The 21,200-nt window shown below is 42.8% G+C and overlaps 1 protein-coding gene across 4 annotated transcripts in view; it reads right to left on the bottom strand.

Moving 5' to 3' along the window:
- Window positions 1-16,508: 16,508 nt before the first annotated feature.
- The window catches only part of LOC137383874 (cadherin EGF LAG seven-pass G-type receptor 2-like), a 329,833-nt gene continuing 325,141 nt past the window's right edge, over window positions 16,509-21,200 (bottom strand). For 2 of the 4 annotated variants that reach the window (XM_068057222.1, XM_068057221.1), the window contains exon 35: window positions 16,510-18,512. In XM_068057222.1, coding sequence (XP_067913323.1) covers window positions 18,488-18,512 — 25 coding nt within the window. In that variant the 3' untranslated portion in view covers window positions 16,510-18,487. Of the gene's footprint in view, window positions 18,513-21,200 lie in introns of all 4 variants that reach the window. The other 2 variants (XM_068057224.1, XM_068057223.1) reach the window with 2 other exon arrangements.

Consider the following 21,200-nt stretch of genomic DNA (forward strand, 5'->3'; position numbering starts at 1 on the left):
TTAGTAAATGCATTTTATAGCATATAGTTGTTCTTTCATTTGTAAGTGCTATTTAATAAGGTCAAAGTAACATGTATCTCCAAATGCAACACAGACATACCAAAAATTATCACATTGAGTATGCTGAGTGACCTGATCATGGTCAGGGGAGCTGTTTGGCTACAATTCGCTAGCGAAGTCAGCAAGTTTCTCTGTTCCTGATAACTACGTAATGACTTGTGTTGGAAAGTGCTTGTGAACATGAAGCAAAAACATTGTGCTGTTCCATCACATTACATGAACACTGTGTATCTTGCTGATATTCCTGTCTAGGTTCATACATTAGGAATGGTCAACTGGCACTCTTGGGCTGCCTTTAATGACCTCAGGAAGTCCCAAAATGTTTCACAGCTGAAGTTCTGTTGAAATTTAGTCACTGCATTGTCGGGAAAATTTAGCAGAACGAGAGAAATACCAGATAATCTGTTTTAGTGATGTTGGTTGTCACTATTTAATTAGGTAAAAGTGTTGTCAGTCACTGTGTAACATTAATTCAGACTTGACACCAATTGGTTGAAAATATCCTTTATTAAATTCAACCGAGTTTTAACAGTGTAGAGCAATAGTATTACAAAGAAGTAAACCATTTTACACATACTTGCTTTGGATACAGGTCATAACACTCAGATGGCCTTCAGTCCAGCTCTAAAACTCGAGTGTTTAAACTCATTCTTGGACGTTTCTTGTCAAGTACACCTTTCTTTTAAATGGGGCTTTTTACATTGATCTGCCCCTTCTCTTAACTGCCTGAAGAGTTAACCTGCTTGCAGTCTCCTTTTATGCTAACTGTCCAAGGCCTTCAGCATACCGCAAGGCAAGCAACTTGTTGCATCTGCTTACTTAAGTATATACCCACTTGTATTCTGGTTATGTTCGAACTTGACTATTTTATGATTTCTAGTTACCTTACTTTTCTTAATCATGAGCTGTTTATACATTAAATACTCAATTTTACAAATGTGATACTGTGCCACAGAAGCTTCAAAATTCCACATTCAGTCCCTGCTAATGCTGGGGGAGCTGATTCTGGTTGGACTGAGGAGGGAGAGACAGCTGTAGATGTTGCCACCTGGATCTTGCTGGGTGACATGCCACTTTCTGTGGAACTTTGCCTTGTACGAATTCAGCCCCTTCAGAATAACTATGGATAAAATTTTGAGAGGCCAGGTGGTGACTGCTGTTTAAATTAATTTATGGCTAGGTCAAGGTTAGTGCAATTGTATTTATAGATTTAAGGCTTGTGGTTGAGTTATGGTTGTGATCATTGTGCGTTGTCATACATACATTTGTCACATTTGCACCTCAATGATTGCTAATTTTAATTAATTCATTACAGCACAGTAGGAGGTCACAGCCAGCTCTTTAACTAAAGTGATCTACTTTAATTCTATTACCCTGCTTTAAATTTGCCAGTTGGCTTTTAAATGGAGATGTTCTGCCACTTTGACGCATTTCTAGTAGTTTAGGAGGAGGGGGGGGGGGCGGTGGGGAAAGGAAAACTAGTGATAATCCTGAGTCTATTTCCTTGTTAACTGATTTGGCAACCAATTTTTTTTAAATTCATGCATGGGATGTGGGTGTCGCTGGCTAGGCCAACATTTATTGTCCATCCCTAATTACCCTTGAGAAGGTGGTGGTGAGCTGCCTTCTTGAACCGCTGCAGTCCATGTGAGGTAGGTATACCCACAGTGCTGTTAGGAAGGGAGTTCCAGGATTTTGACCCAGCGACAGTGAAGGAACACCAACATAGTTCCAAGTTAGGATAGTGTGTGACTTGGAGGGGAACTTGCAGGTCGTGGTATTCCCATGCATTTGCTGCCCTTGTCCTTCTAGTTGGTAGAAGTTGCAGGTTTGGAAGGTGCTGTCTAAGGAGACTTGGTGGTGTTGCAGTGTATCTTGTAGCTGGTGCACAACTGCTGCCACTACACAGTGGTGGAGGGAGTGAATGGCACCCCATCCACGAACAATCAAGCGGGCTGCTTTGTCCTGGATATTGTCGAGCTTCCTGAGTGTTGGAGCTGTACCCATCCAGGCAAGTGGAGAGTATTCCATCACACTCCTGACTTGTGTCTTGTAGATGGTGGACAGGCTTTGGGGAGTCAGGAGGTGAGTTACTCGCCTCTGACCTGCTCTTGTAGCCACGGTATTTATATGACTACTCCAGTTCAGTTTTCGGTCAATGGTAGCCCCTAGGATGTTGATACTGGGGGAATTCAGCGATGGTACTGCTATTGAATGTCAAGGGGAGATGGTTAGATTCTCTCTTGTTGGAGATGGTCATTGCCTGGCACTTGTGTGGCGCAAATGTTACTTGCCACTTAGCCCAAGCCTGGATATTGTCCAGGTCTTGCTGCATTTCTACACTGACTGCTTCAGTATCTGAGGAGTTGCAATTGGTGCTGAACATTGCGATCATCAGTGAACAATCCCACTTCTGACCTGATGGAGGGAAGGTCATTGATGAAGCAGCTGAGGATGGTTGGGCCGAGGACTCTACCCTGAGGAACTCCTGCAGTGATGTCCTGGAGCTCAGATGATTGACCTTCAACAACCACAACCATCTCCCTTTGCGCCAGGTATGACTCCAACCACTGGACTGTTTTCCCCCTGATTCCCATTGACTTCGGTTTTGCTAGGGCTCCTTAATGCCATACTCGGTCAAATGGTGCCTTGATTTCGAGGGTTGTCACTCTCTCCTCACTGCTTGAGTTCAGCTCTTTTGTCCATGTTTGAACCAAGGCAGTAATGAGGTCAGGAGCTGAGTGGCCCTGGCGGAATCCAAACTGAGCGTCACTGAGCTGGTTATTGCTAAGCAAGTGCTGCTTGATAACCCTGTCAATGACACCTTCCATTACTTTACTGATTGACAGTAATTGGCTGGGTTGGACTTGTCCTGCTTTTTGTGTACAGGACATACCTGGGCAATTTTCCACATTGCTGGATAGATGCCAGTGTTGTAGCTGTACTGGAACAGCTTGGCTAGGCATGCGGCAAGTTCTGGAGTACATGTCTTCAGTACTATTGCCGGAATATTGTCAGAGCCTTTGCACTATCCAGTACCTTCAGTCGTTTCTTGCAATCATGCAGAGTGAATCGAATCGAATCGAATTGAAACAGCCCTTCACAATTTATTCTTCCAACCTTCCATAATTTTAAACTTCTCTGTTCCACTGGAAAAAGGCCCAATTTTTCAAGCCTCCCTTAATCCCTTGGTGTAATTTAGCAAATCTTCACGGCACCTTTCTACTTGGCTTTATATCCTACCTTTTTTTTAATGTTATCCCTACAATATTTTACTTCACATTTCTCTGCATTGAATTGCACCTGCCATCTGTTTACACACTGCAGTGTCCATATTCTCCTGCAAACTCATGCATTGTTCCTCACTGTTTGTCATGCTCATATGAAATTTGCTAATACCAAAATACCTTTTGCCTATGTCTGAATCTTTTTGAAAGTAGAAAATGAGACCCTAATACAGATCCCTGCATCCACTACTACCATATCCTGTCAATCAAGTCACCTGTTTATCCCTGCACTTTCTGCTCTCTGCCCTCCTCCCTTTGAGTATTGTAATTTTTGTACCAAATCTTATATGTGACATCTTCGCAACGCTTTCTGAAAATGTATATAAATAGCAACCACATCCCCTTTTATATAAAAGCAAAATACTGCAGATGCTGGAAAGCTGAAACACAAACAAGAAATGATGGAAATACTCAGTAGGTCTGGTAGCATTAGTGGAGAGAGAAGCAGAGTTAGTTTCAGGTCAGTGATCCTTCATCACAACTATTCTAAAAATAGAAATAATTGGCTGTCGCGGTAACTGCGTAAAACATAAATATAGCGTGAGCTGTGGAGATGTGGAACTAGAGAAAGATGGTGTACTCCTCCAGCCTCGCTCCTTGCATATAACTGGGGGCTCTGTGCAATTGTAAGTGGGGTAATTGAAAAGAGGAAAAGGAAGAATCCAGGTTTTTATGCATTAAATGGTTTTGTCAGTTGCTCCCCTTTCTGGGGAGGGAGGACTTAACCCTGAGTGATTTGAAAAACTGAACCAATATGAGACCAAAGGAATTGGTCAGAATTCAGTTGCAGATGAAGTAGCTTGAACAGGAAAGAGAATTGGCAATGAAGAAACTTGAATTTGAAAGAGAAGCACTTCAAAGAGAAGAAAAGGGAAAAGAGGCAGCAGAGAAAGGGAATTTGAATTTAAAAAGCTGGAACGAACACCAAAGGGTGGCCTTGACTCCAGTGAAAATTCTGGTGAGGAAGGACCCGACCCCACCCCAGCACCTAGAGCTACTTAAATTTGTACAAACCCTCCTGCAGACTTGCATAGAATTTGAGAGGGTAAAGCAAATTAATTTTGATCATAGCATGTGGGCACTAAAGGTAGAGGCCACATATGAGAACCTTGGGGAAATAATTCTGGAAGGAATTAAAAATTCACTTCCTCTGTTAGTAAAATCTTCTGGTTCTGTACATGGTTTTTTAACAGCCAGGCAGCTGATGATTACGAGCTTCTTTACAAACCCAACCCCTTTGTCCATCGCCCTACAAACCTGAGTAGGATAGAAGGTGAAAGGAAGGCAAGTAGCTGGGAACACCCCAGGATCTCCTCTTCAAGCTGGAAAGGAAGATGTTGAGGGTGGAAGTGAGGTCTGCAAGCTTAAATGTTTCCTTTCCCATAAGGTGGGACACCTTTGTGCAGAATGCTGGAAGTTGTGGGGTGAACCCATGGGACTTAATGGGGTACACGAGGCCAATGCAGAGCAGGGGGGCTCGACTGATAATACGACAAAGCAAGCTGCAGCTTTAAGACAAAGTACAAAAAACCATTGAGTGCAGGGGACGTGGTCAAGAAATGTGAGCGTTATAGGGAATTCTTGTCAAAAGGAAAAGTAACTCCTTATCCCTTAGGAGGTAGGTAAACCTATAGTTATACTGTGGATACCTCCTGTATCCCTATCTCTTTTGCTGGGGAAAGGCATAACATTTCTATCAGAGAGCACACTGCCAAGATTTTAGCGAATGGTTTGGCGGGGCATCTACCACTAGTATCTTTGTATTGGGTGCACCTGGAGTGTGACCTAATGCCTGGAATGGTAACGGTAGGAGTTGTCCATAGTTTGCCAGTTGACATACTCCTGGGCAATGATTTGGCCAGAGCAAAGGTAGTAGCTTCTCCAGCAGTCACGGAAAACTGAGTGAAGTCAGAGAGAAGGAGCAGTTGCAGGAAAAGGTTCAAGGAAATTTTCCTTCATGTTTAGTGACCCGAACAATGGCTAAACAAATTCTGTTGTCGGAGGTCAAATTGGCATCACAGACAGCCAAATATCTGAAACTTTGGCGCTTTGGATAATCTGAAGGAAATGTCCAGTAAGTCTTCTCTGATCAAGATTCAGCAAGCCCAGCCACAGTTAAGTGGCTCAATGGGCTCTAATGGAAGCTGAGGTAAAGGGAGTACCGGAAGGATAGTATATTACAGATGGGTGATTATAATGAGGAAGTGGAGACCTCCTCAGAGGCCTGCGGATGAGGAATGGATGGTAGTTCACCAGAGTGGTACCACCCAAGTATCGCTGGGAAAGCTTAAGGGTGGCCCATGAAATTCCTCTGGCGGGACATGTAGGGATGCGGAAGACCCAATCACATATAAGTCAACATTTTTACCGGCGAGGTCTTTACTAGGACGTGGTGCAGTTTTGTAAAACTTGCCACACATGCCAGATTGTGGGAAAACTGCAACCAGCCATAAAACCGAAACCTCTAATTCCCATACCAGTTTTTGGGGAACCATTTAGTAGGGTGCAGGTAGACTATATGGGACCTTAACCGAAAACAAACGTGGGTTGTCCATGTATACTCACTATTATGGATATGGCTACTCAGTTCCCAGAGGCCATTTCCTTGAGAACAACTTCTAAGGTAGTGGTAGAAAAGTTAACTCAGTTCTTCACTAGATATGGATTACCCATCATGATTCAGTTGGATCAAGGTTCCAATTTTATGTCTATAATTTTCCAGGAAGTTATGAGTAATCTGGGTATAATACTGTTCAAGGGGCTTTAGAATGATACCATCAGAGCCTCAAAGATCAGGGCATACTGTCATGCAAAGCCCCATGATAGGGACAAAAGGCTGGAATTTCTTTTATTTGCCACTATGGATTCACCTAATAAGGCTACCAGTTTTAGTCCTTTTTGAATTAATTCATGGACATGAGGTAAGAGGTCCTCCGAAACTAATCAAAGTTTTTAGAACAGAGGGACAAATCTTCTGTATCAGATTATGTATCTGTGTTCTGGGAGTGGCTGACGAGCCTGCAAAGTGGCACAGGAACACCTAAAAGCTTCCCGAACAACCATGCAGATAAGCATGCCAAGACCTAAACATTTCAACCAGAGAATAAGGTGTTTGTATTACTGCTTTTATAGGGTGAACTGCTGAAAGCACGGTTCCGTGGTCCATAGAGCGTAGTCAAAAGAATTGGTAAAAGTAAATTATTTGATTGACACCCCAGGTCGCTGGAAAAAGAACTGGCTGTGTCACATAACTATGTTGAAACAATATCACCATCAGGAAGAAGATAAGCAAGAGCACGTACATCAGGTAGTAGGGAGAGTGAAGGATCAAAGGGATAGTGAGGATGAGGCAGAAGGAAGCCTAGACAATTCTAAAATTGAACCTACTATCCAGTTAGCTAATACCGAATTGTTATGGAGATTAGACACTGCTTTCATGTTTAGATGCAGAACGATGAGAAGATCTAACAAGGCTACTCAGCATTTAGAGGAATCTGTGGGGACAAATCAGGATCTACAACCTTAACCACACATGATGTGGATGTAGGAGAATCCTTTCCTATAAAACAGCATCCTTATTGCTTAAGGCCAGAGAAACAGGCCCAGGTGAAAGCAGAAATCCAATACATGTTGGAAAAACCACCTAATTGAACCCAGTCAAAGCAGCTGGAGTTTCCCAGTCATGTTCGTGCCTAAGCCTCATGGTTCAGCCAGATTTTTCATAGACTACAGAAAGGTTAATGCAGTAACCAAAGACATATTCCTACCCAATTCCTCGCTTGGAAGACTGTATTGACAGCGTGAGCATTGCCTTGTTTCTTACAAAAATAGATTTGTTAAAGGGATGCTGGCAAGTTCCTTTAACACCCCCAAGCTAAAGAAATGTCGGCCTTCGTCACACCAGATGGGCTTTTCCAATGGTGAGTTATGCCATTTGGGCTAAAAATGCCCCAGCAACTTTTTCAGAGATTAATGAAACAAGTGGTAGCCAGTGTTCCTAACTCTGTGGTTTACCTTGATAATGAGCTGGTCTACAGTGACACTTGGAAGGACTACTTGGAACAATTAAAGCTCTATTTAGAAAATTACAGCTGCCTGATTTCGTGGTAACCTTGCCAAAAGTGAGTCTACAAAAGCGCAATCCTAGGCCATATAGTAGGACAAGCGTTGGCAAGAACAGCAAAAGTACAAGCATTGATAGAGTTCCCTTCCCTTACGTCGAAACAAGAAATCATAAGGTTTTTGGGGATGTGGGGATGCGGTTTCTACCGCAGGTTTGGACCAAATATTAGCACTATAGCTGCCCCACTGACTGATTTGCTGAAAAAAAAGAAAGCCCAGATAGTGTGGTCAGGAGAGTGCCAAGCATCTTTTTAGAGACTGAAAGTCATTTTGATCAATGAACCAGTGTTGGTTGTCCCAAATTTCACCAAGCCCTTCAAGGTAGCAATTGCTGCTAGTGACCTGGGTGTTGTTGCAGTCCTGTTATAAAAAGATGAATCGGGCACAGAAAGGCCAGTGGGATACTTTAACAAAAAGCTAAATTGACACCAAAAGAGATATTCAACAGGGGGGGAAAAAAAATCCCTGGGCTTACTACTAGCTCTTAAACATTTTGAAGTATATGTCTACACGACTACAGAAAGACACTGGTATATGCTGATCATAACCCCCTAGCCTTTGTAGATAAATTGAAAAACCAGAATACCAGACTATTTCGATGGAGTTTACTATTGCAGCCTTATCACAAAGATTATCCACATTGTGGGGAAAAATAACGTAATAGCTGATGCCTTGTCTAACTTAACCTTGCGTTGAGTTATTGGAGTACAAAGCAGAACTCTTAGTTACAGGTAGAGAGTGAATGAGTTTAGTTTAATTTAGAGATACAGCACTGAAACAGGCCCTTCGGCCCACCGAGTCTGTGCCGACCATCAACCACCCATTTATACTAATCCCATATTCCTACCACAACCCCACCTGTCCCTATATTTCCCTACCACCTACCTATACTAGGGGCAATTTATAATGGCCAATTTACCTATCAACCTGCAAGTCTTTGGCATGTGGGAGGAAACCGGAGCACACCCACGCAGACACAGGGAGAACTTGCAAACTCCACACAGGCAGTACCTGGAATTGAACCCGGGTCGCTGGAGCTGTGAGGCTGCACTGCTAACCACTGCGCCACTTTTCCTTCAAGAATTAACAAGTATTTGGCCAAAGCATTTTGTTCTGTCTTTTTTGTAAAGAGATCTGTGCAGAGAAAACATCTTTATTTTACGTGTGTGGGTTGGGGGGGGGGGGCTAATTTATAAAGGGAACTTTCATATTTCAATCTGTGTTAATGCTTTGCATCTTTACTGAATAAATGTTGTTTCATAATAAATTACAAATTTGATTTTTTTAAAGAAACCTGGGTGGTAGATTTTATTCTAAAATAAAAATATAGTCTAATTGGCCCTACCAATAACAGGGTAAAACATTTAAATATATGTTGGGACCCGTGGAGAAGTGGAACGAGAGAAGGACAGTGCATTTGGACCAACTTAGTTTTCCATCGGGGGCCTCACAGGTGGTCGTCCCTTTGAATATGCAAATAAGGAGCCGAATGCTTGTTGCAGATGTGGTTCTGAATACCCATTTATTTGGTTGTAACAAATATGGTGGTGGCACACCTCTGGCTCGTAATGAGCACATACTTCCTGCTTACCATATTGGAAGCTTAGACACCTGAAAAACAGGTGCCATTGAGTTCTGGTCTGGTCCGGTCCAATAGAAAGACGACAGAAAGCAGTTGCGCATGAACATACACTAATGATTCCGATGAAGGGTCACTGACCTGAAACGTTAACTCTGCTTCTCTCTCTCCACAGATGTTAGACCTGCTGAGTATTTCCAGCATTTCTTGTTTTTATTTCAGATTTTCAGCATCTGCAGTATTTTGCTTTTATTATACACTAATTATATCCTGCCCTCCCTTGCCACTGAGTAACTTAACACGAGCATCAAGTGAAAGCCCAACCCAATTCTAGATGATAGGTATAAATTGGCTGTGAAAGAAAAATCTCAATACTTACTACTGAGATATTTGATATACTAAATAATTTAATTACTCCAAATGGGAACAAAATTTGAGTTCAAAATCTTATACTGAATTTGGTGTTCAATATTTTGCTGCACATTGATAAATGTGGTATTTCTGTTGAAAATTACAACTACATTTTTTATTTCAACATTTTCTGACATGAGAAAACCTAATCATAATTCTCAACTTTTATTTTAGGAGTGCTAAAGTATACACTTACAAACTGCTTAAGCAGTTGGAGGAGAAATCAGTGAGATCCAAAAGGACATAGACAAGTTGGTGGAATGAGCAGACAGGTGGCAGATGATGTTCAATGCAGTGAAATGTGAAGTGATTCATTTTGGTCGGAAGACCATGGAGACACAATATAGAATAAAAGGTACAATTCTAAAAGGGGTGCAGAGGGACCTGGGTGTATATATGCATGAAGGTGGCAGGACAGGTTGAGAGAGCTGTTAATAAAGCATACAGTTTCCTGGGTTTTATTAATAGGGGCATAGAGTACAAAAGCAAGGAAGTTATGTTGAACTAGAAAAAGACACTAGTTCGGCCTCAGCTGGAGTATTGCATCCAGTGCTGGGTGCCGCACTTTGGGAAGACGTGAGGGCATTGGAAAGAGTACAGAACAGATTCACGAGCATAGTTCTAGGGATGAGGAATTTCAGTTATGAAGATGTATTGGAGAAGTCAGGACTGTTTTCCTTGGAGAACAGAAGGCTGAAAGGTGATTTGATAGAGGCATTCAAAATCATGAGGGATCTGGACAAAGTAGTTAGAGAGAAACTGTTCCCACTCGTGAAAGGATCAAGAACAAGAGGGCACAGATTTAAGGTATTTGGTAAGAGAAGCAAAAGCGACATGAGGAAAAACCTTTCACGCAGCGAGTGGTTAAGGTCTGGAATGCGCTGCCTGAGAACGTGGTGGAGGCAGGTTCAATTGAAGCATTCAAAAGGGAATTAGACAGTTATATGAAAAGGAAGAAGGTGTAGGGTTATGAGGAGAAGGCAGGGGAATGGAACTGAGGGAGATTCTCTTAGAGAGCCATTGCAGACACAATGGGCCGAATGTCCTCCTGCACTGTAACGATTCTGTGATACCATGAAAACCAAGAAATAGTTCAAATACTTTCTACACACATCAGGCTAGATTTAATTAGGATCCCCCAGAGATGGGCTATGAGTTTGGGGTTGGGGGGGGTGGGTATAGAATTGTGACAGGGCCCATCGGATCGCAATTTAGTCAGGGGTGCGATCGGCTGAAGACAGCTTTCTCATCCAGAGGCCCTTAAGAAGCCTATTATCAGCCACTTAAGGGCCTCTTCCCGCCGCCAGTGGCTGGGGGAGGAGGCTCCATTTCATGGAAAGGTCACCCAGTAAAACGAGATGAGCTCCCTGCGGGCTTTGGGGGAGGCAGGAGGGCCTCCCTTCCTGGGCAATCTGTCGCTAATCTGGCCCCACCGACCCGCCTCACTGACCTTGAGTCTTCAGCGCTGGGCCTGGGGCGAAGGTCTCTACAGTGCTTGCAGTAGTCACCGCTTCCGATGATGCTGCTGGCCCTCCGATTGTCCGGCAGCTCCTGGAGGCGGGATCCTGGTCTTTAAAGGGACAGGGACCCCGGTGCAGGCTGTTAATTGGCTTCGCACTGTTAGAGCCGGGGGTGGGGGGGGGGGCGGGAGAGTGCTCAGAATGGCCTGTGCGGGGATCCCACTGCCTTTTCGGGCCAGCGCTGGGAGCCCTGTCGGCTCCACTAAATCCAGCCATCAAGTGTACAAACATCTTGAAAAAGTGGCATCAGCAATCAAAATCTAAATTCCCACATTTATATTAACGTCAGTAATTTGCTGTGGCAGAGCAACAAATGATATCTGCTATTAGACTTGCCCATTTAATCATGATATTTTGTGAACTAATAACAGGGCTGCAAGGCAGCAGCATTTGAGACCTGAGTGAACGGGGTAAGTAACTGCGCATCTCCTTCATCACTTTGGAGGATTGTGAAATTATCAACGCAAGGACTGAAAGGCAGTGTCAATTACAGTAGGTGAATTCAATACCAAATCAGGTGCAGAAAGAAATAACGAGGGAAACAAAGATTTAATTGAGAGAGAAAAATCAAAATTTTTTTCATTTTTACATTTTTAAAATCTGAAGTAATGAGACTCTACATCTGTAATAGTTAATTTTCAGTGCCAGAAAGGTTGTTTAACAATATTAAGCATTAATTACTGCCAAACAAGTTCTTAAACTGAAGTGGACAAGACAACTTTCTGTGGTGAGCTTAGTTCGTATATACTGCACAAATACATCAACTTCATGCCACTCAATGCATTTCAATAGTGAGCCAGACACTGAGATGCCATCTTTGCAAAGTTAATGGTGGAGCGACACATCTCAGACAGCAACATTTGGATATTTGAGTTTAACCATGAATCTATCCCTTGCCTGAAGTTGCTGCACCATTTGTGCATAAATAACGGTGAGTGTTATTAGCCTCACCATTAGAATGGGCCAGAATTTGCTGTCAAAATGTTACACATTTGGAATTAACGTTAACGCTTGCAAATAACTGGCAGAGATACAATTCCACTCTAACTTGTTACATTTTCTAGAAGGGGAAAAAAATAAATTATAAATAGTGTAATCTGGATTTTGCCATTATAGAATAAATGTTATTGTAAAAACAAAAGGAAAAAATTCTAAATACTCAGTTGCAAAATTACACTCTAAAATTCAATAATTTACCTGCATCAAATGCCCAATAGTTTACAAATATTCCCAAGGTGTAGCTTCTTTGCTGTGAAGCCTGCTCCTTTCAGAGATTGCACATTTTAAATGGGTTTCATCTTAATGAAAGAAATCAGCAAAATGTTGTTTGTTTATAAATGAACACTGTAAATAACATTGCTATCTACTCTATTGTTATTACCTCAGCAAGCATTTTTCCATAAAGACTCCTTATAAAACAATTGCTGATATGCATCCTCAAACCACCTGGAATTTGGTTATCCCTCTTCCATCAGAGCAATTTGTAATGGATCATATTCTCCATGAATGAAGTGAATATTGACCTTTTTCCGTTCTGCTACAATCAGATTTGCCTCTATTGGCCAAGCCCAAGACACAAACCTTCATTCATGGGATTGCCTCAAAGTATGTATTAAACAATCACTAGCATTAGAGCCAAACAGACATCTGTAAATACAGTCATTTACACAAAATGAGGATAATTTGCTTCAGGAAACTTTACTTTTGTATTTGAAAATTAATTGAAGTTATTCTACAATCTGCTAAAGATTTTTGCTTCCTTAATTTGAACTCTCAGGGCTGGATTTTGTTCCCAGCCCAATGTCTGGTTCCGTGGCGGGCGGGACGGAGAATTGGAGTAACAGTTGTCTCCATGGAACCAGACGCCGGGATTGCCAGGCCCGGCAGCGGGGAAGCTCTGTAGCGGCCCTTCTGCAACACGACCTGAGTTGTATATTTAAATTACATATTTGCATGAATTAAAATGCAAATTGCAGTGATCTTCCCTTCAGTTCCCGATCTTCAGCGTGACGCGTGGCACTCACGCGCCTTCACTTTCCCATCCAGGGAGGTGGGGAAGGGTTAAACTTGGCACTCTGATGGGTTGTGGGGGAAGGGGTGAACTCTGCATTCTGATGGGTTGGGGTGAACTCTGCACTCTGATGGGTTGGGGGGGGGGGGGTAGGGGTGAACTCTGCACTCTGATGGGTTGGGGGGGGGGGTAGGGGTGAACTCTGCACTCTGATGGGTTGTGGGGGAAGGGGTGAACTCTGCACTCTGATGGGTTGTGGGGGGGGGTGGGGTAGGGGTGAACTCTGCACTCTGATGGGTTGTGGGAGAAGGGGTGAACTCGGCACTCTGATGGGTTGGGGGGGTAGGGGTGAACTCTGCACTCTGATGGGTTGGGGGGGGGGGTAGGGGTGAACTTTGCACTCTGATGAGTTGAGGGGTGGGGAAGGGGTGAACTCTGCACTCTGATGGGTTGTGGGGGAAGGGGTGAACTCTGCACTCATGGGTTGGGGGGTGGGGAAGGGGTGAACTCTGCACTCTGATGGGTTGGGGGGGGTAGGGGTGAACTCTGCACTCTGATGGGTTGTGGGGGAAGGGGTGAACTCTGCACTCTGATGGGTTGTGGGGGGGGGTGAACTCTGCACTCTGATGGGTTGGGGGGGGGGTAGGGGTGAACTTTGCACTCTCATGAGTTGAGGGGTGGGGAAGGGGTGAACTCTGCACTCTGATGGGTTGTGGGGGAAGGGGTGAACTCTGCACTCTGATGGGTTGTGGGGGGGGGGGAAGGGGTGAACTCTGCACTCATGGGTTGGGGGGGTAGGGGTGAACTCTGCACTCTGATGGGTTGTGGGGGAAGGGGTGAACTCTGCACTCTGATGGGTTGTGGGAGAAGGGGTGAACTCGGCACTCTGATGGGTTGGGGGGGGTAGGGGTGAACTCTGCACTCTGATGGGTTGGGGGGGGGGTAGGGGTGAACTTTGCACTCTGATGAGTTGAGGGGTGGTGAAGGGGTGAACTCGGCACTCTGATGGGTTGTGGGAGAAGGGGTGAACTCTGCACTCTGATGAGTTGAGGGGTGGGGAAGGGGTGAACTCTGCACTCTGATGGGTTGGGGGGGTGGGGAAGGGGTGAACTCTGCACTCATGGGTTGGGGGGTGGGGAAGGGGTGAACTCTGCACTCTGATGGGTTGGGGGGGGGTAGGGGTGAACTCTGCACTCTGATCGGTTGTGGGGGGAAGGGGTGAACTCTGCACTCTGATGGGTTGCGGGGGGGGGGGGGGTGGTGGTGGGTTGAACTCCGCATTCTGATGGGTTGGGGTGGGGGGCAAGGGGTGACCTCTGCACTCTAAGTGCACTCTCCTTCAACAGGTGATGCCATGGACAGCGTCGCCAAGGCCGCCTCCGCCACGTGATGGGGGGGCGGGATGGTTGACGTGTTTCTGTCATCAATATGTAAAGCCTGCCGTCTTATCGTGGCGGTGCGGGTCCTGTGGGGGACGGCCGCCATGTTCCGCACCTGCTGCTAGTCCGGCGGCAGGACTACAAAATGCAGCCCATAAAGTCTTTATTCAAAATTATTTTGTAATATATTCATTTTACTCTATATCTTATTTTGTTCCAGTTTAAAATGTGAAATCTGGTTGTTTCGATTACGTAATTTTGATTAATAGAACTATTCTAGGTATAATCACAATCTTTAGTAAAACATTGGGGTGAAATGCAAAGATTCTGGTCCCAAACAGCACTCTTGTAACAATATCTAAGCTCGGCTTTCAAAACATGTCAGTAAAGGTGTCTGTAGAGCTAATTATTTCATAATTTTACCTTCATGTTTGAAGCCAAGGAGATGTTCTTCCGAAGTGTGGGAAAAGACAATAATTTCAAACAACCTTTTCCCGAAGCCAAAGTATTAAGAACCATGACTTGTTTCTGTGCGTAGAGCTGAAGATTAACCACCAGTGTTAGCTGCTGCTTTAAATTAGCAGTAATAAGTTTTAACTCCTTGCAATAAATCCTAAGAAAACTTTGACTTGCTTCTATTCTGCTTTCCTCTAGTTTATCAGATGTGTTTGACACTTTTCAAAGGTGGTGCAAAATTGATAAATTGCCATCCAATCATTTCATTTCTTTGCAGTAGAAAGAATAAGCTTTGGTTGCTTTTTTTTTTACAGTACCCTAGTACATTTTAAGAATTCTGCAGCAATGTGAAACTCTAATTCTTTCACAGATGTGCTCAAAATGGCACAAATGTGAGTTCAATTCGTGTTTGCTTTCTTTTATTGGGCCATTTTTCCAAACTGAGAATCAGCTATAGGCTCACTAACACAACCTGTTGGTCCCATTGATCAGTTTTCAAATCTGGGCAAAATATACACGTCCATTCTTACTTAAAGCAGAACTAGTTGTTGACAGGGATTGAATTTAAATGGAAATGATGTTCTGCCACACATTTGTTTTATATATTCAATGTCATAAAACCACCTGCTAGAATACTTTGCTATTGCCTCTTGGTCTTTGGGTGCACTTTGTTTTTCAATTTCAAATAAGAGGCAACATTGGTGTAGATGTTTTATATAGAATCATTTCCAAAAAGATATGAAACTTGAAATTATGCTATAATGATATTCAACAGCTTAATATGTTTCAGTCACTATTTTAGTGGAGTTATTAACCTGCTCATTGTAAATAGTCTAACCCCACTTAGAATCCCTTGCCCTGGCAACAGTCTGATTGAAACTTTGCTATTAGATTTGACTGAAATGAGCTTTCAACCTCATTTGCGCCATCACTAAGACAGCGAATTTCCACCTCCGTAACATTGCCCGACTTTGCCCTGTCTCAGCTCATCTACTGAAACCCTCATTCGTGCCTTAGTTACCTCTAAACTTGACTATTCCAACAATCCTGGCTGGTCTCCCACATTCTCCCCTCTGTAAACTTGAGGTCATCCAAAACTCTGCTGCCATGTCTTAACTCACACCAAGTCCCGTTCACCTATCACTCCTATGCATGCTGACCTGCTTTGGCTCCCGGTCAAGCAATGTCTGGTTTTTAAAATTCTCATCCTTGTTTTCAAATCCCTCCCTGCCTTTCCCCTCCCAGTCTCTAATCTCCTCCAGCCCCACAACCCTCAGATATCAGTGCTCCTCTAATTCTGGCTTCTTGAGAATCCCCAATTTTAATTTCTCCACCATTGGTGGTCATGTCTTCAGTTGCCTAGGCCCTAAACTCTGGAATACCCTCTCTACCTCGCTTTCCTCCTTTAAGATACTCCTCTCTGACCAAGCCTTTGGTCACCTGACTTAATATGCCCCTATGTGGCTCAGTGTCATATTTTGTTTTATAATGCTCCTGTGAAGCGCCTTGGGATGTTTTATTACGTTTAAGGTGCTATATAAATATAAGTTGCTGTAGAACAGAGGAGAATGGAATGTCACAAAGAATGTTAAGCATTCATACGTTATTATTGTACAGCATAATTTCGAGAGCATTAAATTGTCTTTTCTGATCCTGTACCTTTATATGAAGGAATTAGTTTTTGGGACTGATCAGATGGACTGGGAATTGTTTCCCAGTCATATACTTATGTTCCTAAGAGTGCTGCCCAGATTTCATTTCTAACTGGTGATCAGGTTCATGATGCTACTAAATTAAGAGGCAGAAGTGCTCGTATTTATTTCCCATTTAAAGCTGCAGGAAAACAGCAGAAATGTGATCACTTAACAGCGATGAATGTTAATATCTTAATTGTACATCTAATAGGCAATGCTTTCTGTTCTAAACAATGCCAAAGAACATATTTGGAAAAATATACCAAAAAGGAATGAGTTAACAACTCAAATGGTACTAAATTATTAACATGTTCCTAAATCAAGAAAGAAAACATTCTGGGCAAAATAATCTGCCATACTGCTGTCAATTTCAGGTTACTATACCTGTTTCAACTACATTTATTTAAAAACCTACAGTATGTACATTAAGAAATTCGCTGTACAATTCACTATTAGAAAGCATTCAGTTTTCTGGTCTTTTGTGGTGATGACAGCAATGGAAAAGTCATCGCCAAATTTTCTTCAGTTAAAATAGTTGGAAGCCTTTGCTTTCAGTCAAAACATTGAATCTGTACAATATGGACAAACATCATATTAACAGAAAAAAATGAGCAGCATTCTTTAAATAAAACATCCTGCATTTCCTACTCAATTTTAGGCCTATGTTAACCAACTATAAACAAAAAAGCATGTACAGCACACATTTTCTCTCAAGACAACTTACAAATTATATCAAAATATCTACAAACAACTGTCTTGTAAAAAAAAATGTTCAAAGGAGGCATTGGTCTGAGGACAACTCCACTATACCTGGAGCATAAAGGCCATGTGGCTGAAGGCAATATTTTTCTCCCACATGTGGTGAATGTTGTTACAGTTTACCGGCTTGTATTTGTACAGTTGCAGCATACTGCTCCGTTCACGGTGTGAGCTATTTAATGGGGCCTACCAGATGCTCAGCCTGTGACAATGTAGCTTCCCAAAGACAAACTCAACAGCATGCATTGCTTCTTTCAGTGTGCACCCATTAAAAAAAAAAAAATGCCAAACTGGTATTTTAGATGTGAATAGCTAGATTAAAAAGATGAAAATCCAGTTAATGGTTTAGATATTTGGATTGTTAAAGGTTTATTACCAAATAAAGCAGGTCAAGACAATGTTTTTACACCATGCATCAATTCCTAAAATAGTACTGAGATAATAAATGTGTAAAAAAAACTTGATCCATTACTACAGTATTGAACATTTAATTGATGAAACAAAAAAGCCAAGTCTTAAGTGCAGCAAAATATTTGCTTAATTTCAACATAATGAAATTCTTTTTTGCACATCAAAAAAAACTAGCTTTCAATTTAAAATGGCTGTTGTTATATGTTCTGTGACCTTATTGTGAGGCGATTGATATTATTCTTGTAATGCATGTCTTTTATAACCTAAAACTAGGACAATCAAAGGAGTCAAATAAGTTTATGCTCGAGATTGTCTTGGGGAATTTTCGACACGGCTATAATCGTGAACAGACATCATATAAACAGTAGTTACAATAAATTCCCTGAAGCTTTAAGTCTTCCATTCTTTTGCACATTGTTTGAGAGCACGAAATTCTGAAGCTCTGATTTGCTTCTTTGAATTTTAGTTGCTCTGTGCTCTGTCCTGACTGCTCCAAAGTATGTCTGGGTGCATTTTGATTATTGTGTAATCTAGTCTCCAGGCATCCACTTTGTCCATAGCACTGTGCCCAAGCAGAACAGCGTCTCAGCATGCTTTGGCACTGATAATAACAAGTAATCACATCTTCCAGACACTCTCCACATGACAGCAGTTTCATTCCTTTCCACATTAGAGAGTTCGCTTATGTGCAGCTTTGTACCTTGGGACAAGGCACAAGTCACCTGTGCTGTCTGAATTAAGCAAAGTGACATCGTCGCAGCTTTAGCAATCCACCGTGTCCTATGTTGACATGAGAAGTCATATCGAGGTCTCATCACTGCTACTGAGTGTGAAAAGGACAAAAGGAAAAAAAATGCATGACCATGATTATATGCTGAAAATAGTGTGATGGAAAATCAACTGTGCGTTTCATAGTTGGAAGTATATGGCTGACAGTGAGATATTGTTTCAAATTAACTGTGTAAATGTTTCAATGGAGAAAATTAAAAAATAGAAATCTGCAAGTTTGATGAGGAGAGAAAAGGGATAGAAATTATTTTGTAATTCATAAATACTGATAGGTATAGATATTTTAATTTATATCACATATATATATTTAAATATTTTTGTCAAATTCAAGGATAAAAAAACCACTTGTTTGAAAAAGATATAGTGCAATCAATACAAAAGCTTTGAATTAGAAAAATCCATTCAGATTATTAAGCCGTTTCTTTGATGGGTTCTCCTATATCAAGGGCTCTACTGAGGATAGATTACGGCAAATTTCACCCTGTCCTTAAGTATTTTGGGATTTGCTTGATTTATCTTTATCTAGCTTTGCACTTTATGTTGAATATTAACTTTCCAAATATGCATGTGTTGGGTCCCTTGGAATGATATTCCCAAAGTCCCAGTAGTTCAAGAACCAACATGTTTCGCACAACATTTGACAATACTATTTCTGTTCATCATTTAATCCCATTCCTGACCACGTTCATTAAAGTCTTGTTAAAGTGTTTAAAAGCTAATTCTTATCAATTGTTTTGCACAAGAAGTTTCCTTGATTTCTCATAAATACCCATATCTTTGATGGAATGCATGTTTTAATTAAGACTTAACTATATGTAGGCGCATTGAATGTTGTATATACAGTTCTAACATTAGGACAGTGACAGAGTTATTCATAATTGGGGAGGTGGGGTGTGAAGGCAGAGTTGGGTAATAGGTGATATATAACAAAAAGTTAAGGAAGCAGTGAGTCCCCAGGAGGGGCTGCATTGTTCCGAGTATTTTCCCAGTTCCTTGCACAGTCTGCATGTCTTGCCTGACTGACAAGTGTCTCACAAGTTACTTGAACAACTTTCTTCTGGTGTTCAGTTACGCTGCAGTAGGTAATGCATTTTTTAAAAATTCATACATGGGATGTGGACGTCGCTGGCTATGCCAGCATTTATTCCCCATCCCTAATTGCCCTCGAGAAGGTGGTGGTGAGCTACCTTCTTGAACCGCTGCAGCACCCACAGTGCTGTTAGGAAGGGAGTTCTAGGATTTTGAACAAGCGAGAGTGAAGGAACGGTGATATAGTTCCAAGTCAGGATGGTGTGTGACTTGGACGGGAACTTGCAGATGGTGGTATTCCCATGCATCTGCTGCTCTTGTCCTTCGAGGTGGTAGAGGTCGCGGGCTTGGAAGGTGCTGTCTGAGGAGCCTTGGTGCATTGCTGCAATGCATCTTGTAGATGGTACACACTGCTGCCACTGTGTGTCGGTGGTGGAGGGAGTGAATGTTTTTGGATGGTGTGCCAATCAAGCGGGCTGCTTTGTCCTGGATGTTGTCGAGCTTCTTGAGTGTTGTTGGAGCTGCGCCCATCCAGGCAAGTGGAGAGTATTCCATCACACTCCTGACATATGCCTTATAGATGGTAGACAGGCTTAGGGGAGTCAGGAGGTGAGTTACTCGCCGCAGGATTCCTAGCCTCTGATCTGCTCTTGTAGCCACGGTATTTATATGGCCACTCCAGTTCAGCTTCTGCACAATGGTAGCCCCCAGGATGTTGATAGTGGGGGATTCAGCGATGGTAATGCCACTGAATGTCAAGGGGAGATGCTTAGATTGTCTCTTGCTGGAGATGGTCATTGCCTGGCACTTGTGTGGCGCAAATGTTACTTGCCACTTGTCAGCCCAAGCCTGGATATCGTCCAGGTCTTGCTGCATTTCTGCACGGACTGCTTCAGTATTTGAGGAATCGCGAATGGTGCTGAACGTTGTGCAATCATCAGCGAACATCCCCACTTCTGACCTTATGATTGAAGGAAGGTCATTGATGAAGCAGCTGAAGATGGTTGGGCCGAGGAGATTACCCTGAGGAACTCCTGCAGTGATGTCCTGGAGCTCAGATGATTGACCTCCAACAACCACAGCCATCTTCCTTTGCGCTAGGTATGACTCCAACCAGCAAAGAGTTGTGCCCCTGATTCTCATTGACTCTAGTTTTGCTAGGGCTCCTTGATGCCATACTCGGTCAAATGCTGCCTTGATGTCAAGGGCAGTCACTCTCAGCTCACCGCTTGAGCTCAGCTCTTTCGTCCATGTTTGAACCAAGGCTGTAATGAGGTCAGGTGCTGAGTGGCCCTGGCGGAACCCAAACTGGGTATCACTGAGCAGGTTATTGCTAAGCAAGTGTTGCTTGATGGCACTGTTAATGACACCTTCCATCAATTTGCTGATGATTGAGAGTAGACTGATGGGGCGGTAATTGGCCGGGTTGGACTTGTCCTGCTTTCTGTGTACAGGACATACCTGGGCAATTTTCCACATTGACGGGTAGATGCCAGTGCTGTAGCTATACTGGAACAGCTTGGCTAGGGATGCGGCAAATTCTGGAGCACAGGTCTTCAGTACTATTGCCGGAATATTGTCAGACCCATAGCCTTTGCAGTATCCAGTGCCTTCATTCAATTCTTGATATCATGCGGAGTGAATCGAAATGGCTGAAGTCTGGCATCTGTAATGCTGGGGACTTCAGTGGGGG

Source organism: Heterodontus francisci, chromosome 25 (genome assembly GCF_036365525.1).
Source record: "Heterodontus francisci isolate sHetFra1 chromosome 25, sHetFra1.hap1, whole genome shotgun sequence".
NCBI classification, from domain to species: Eukaryota; Metazoa; Chordata; class Chondrichthyes; order Heterodontiformes; family Heterodontidae; genus Heterodontus; species Heterodontus francisci.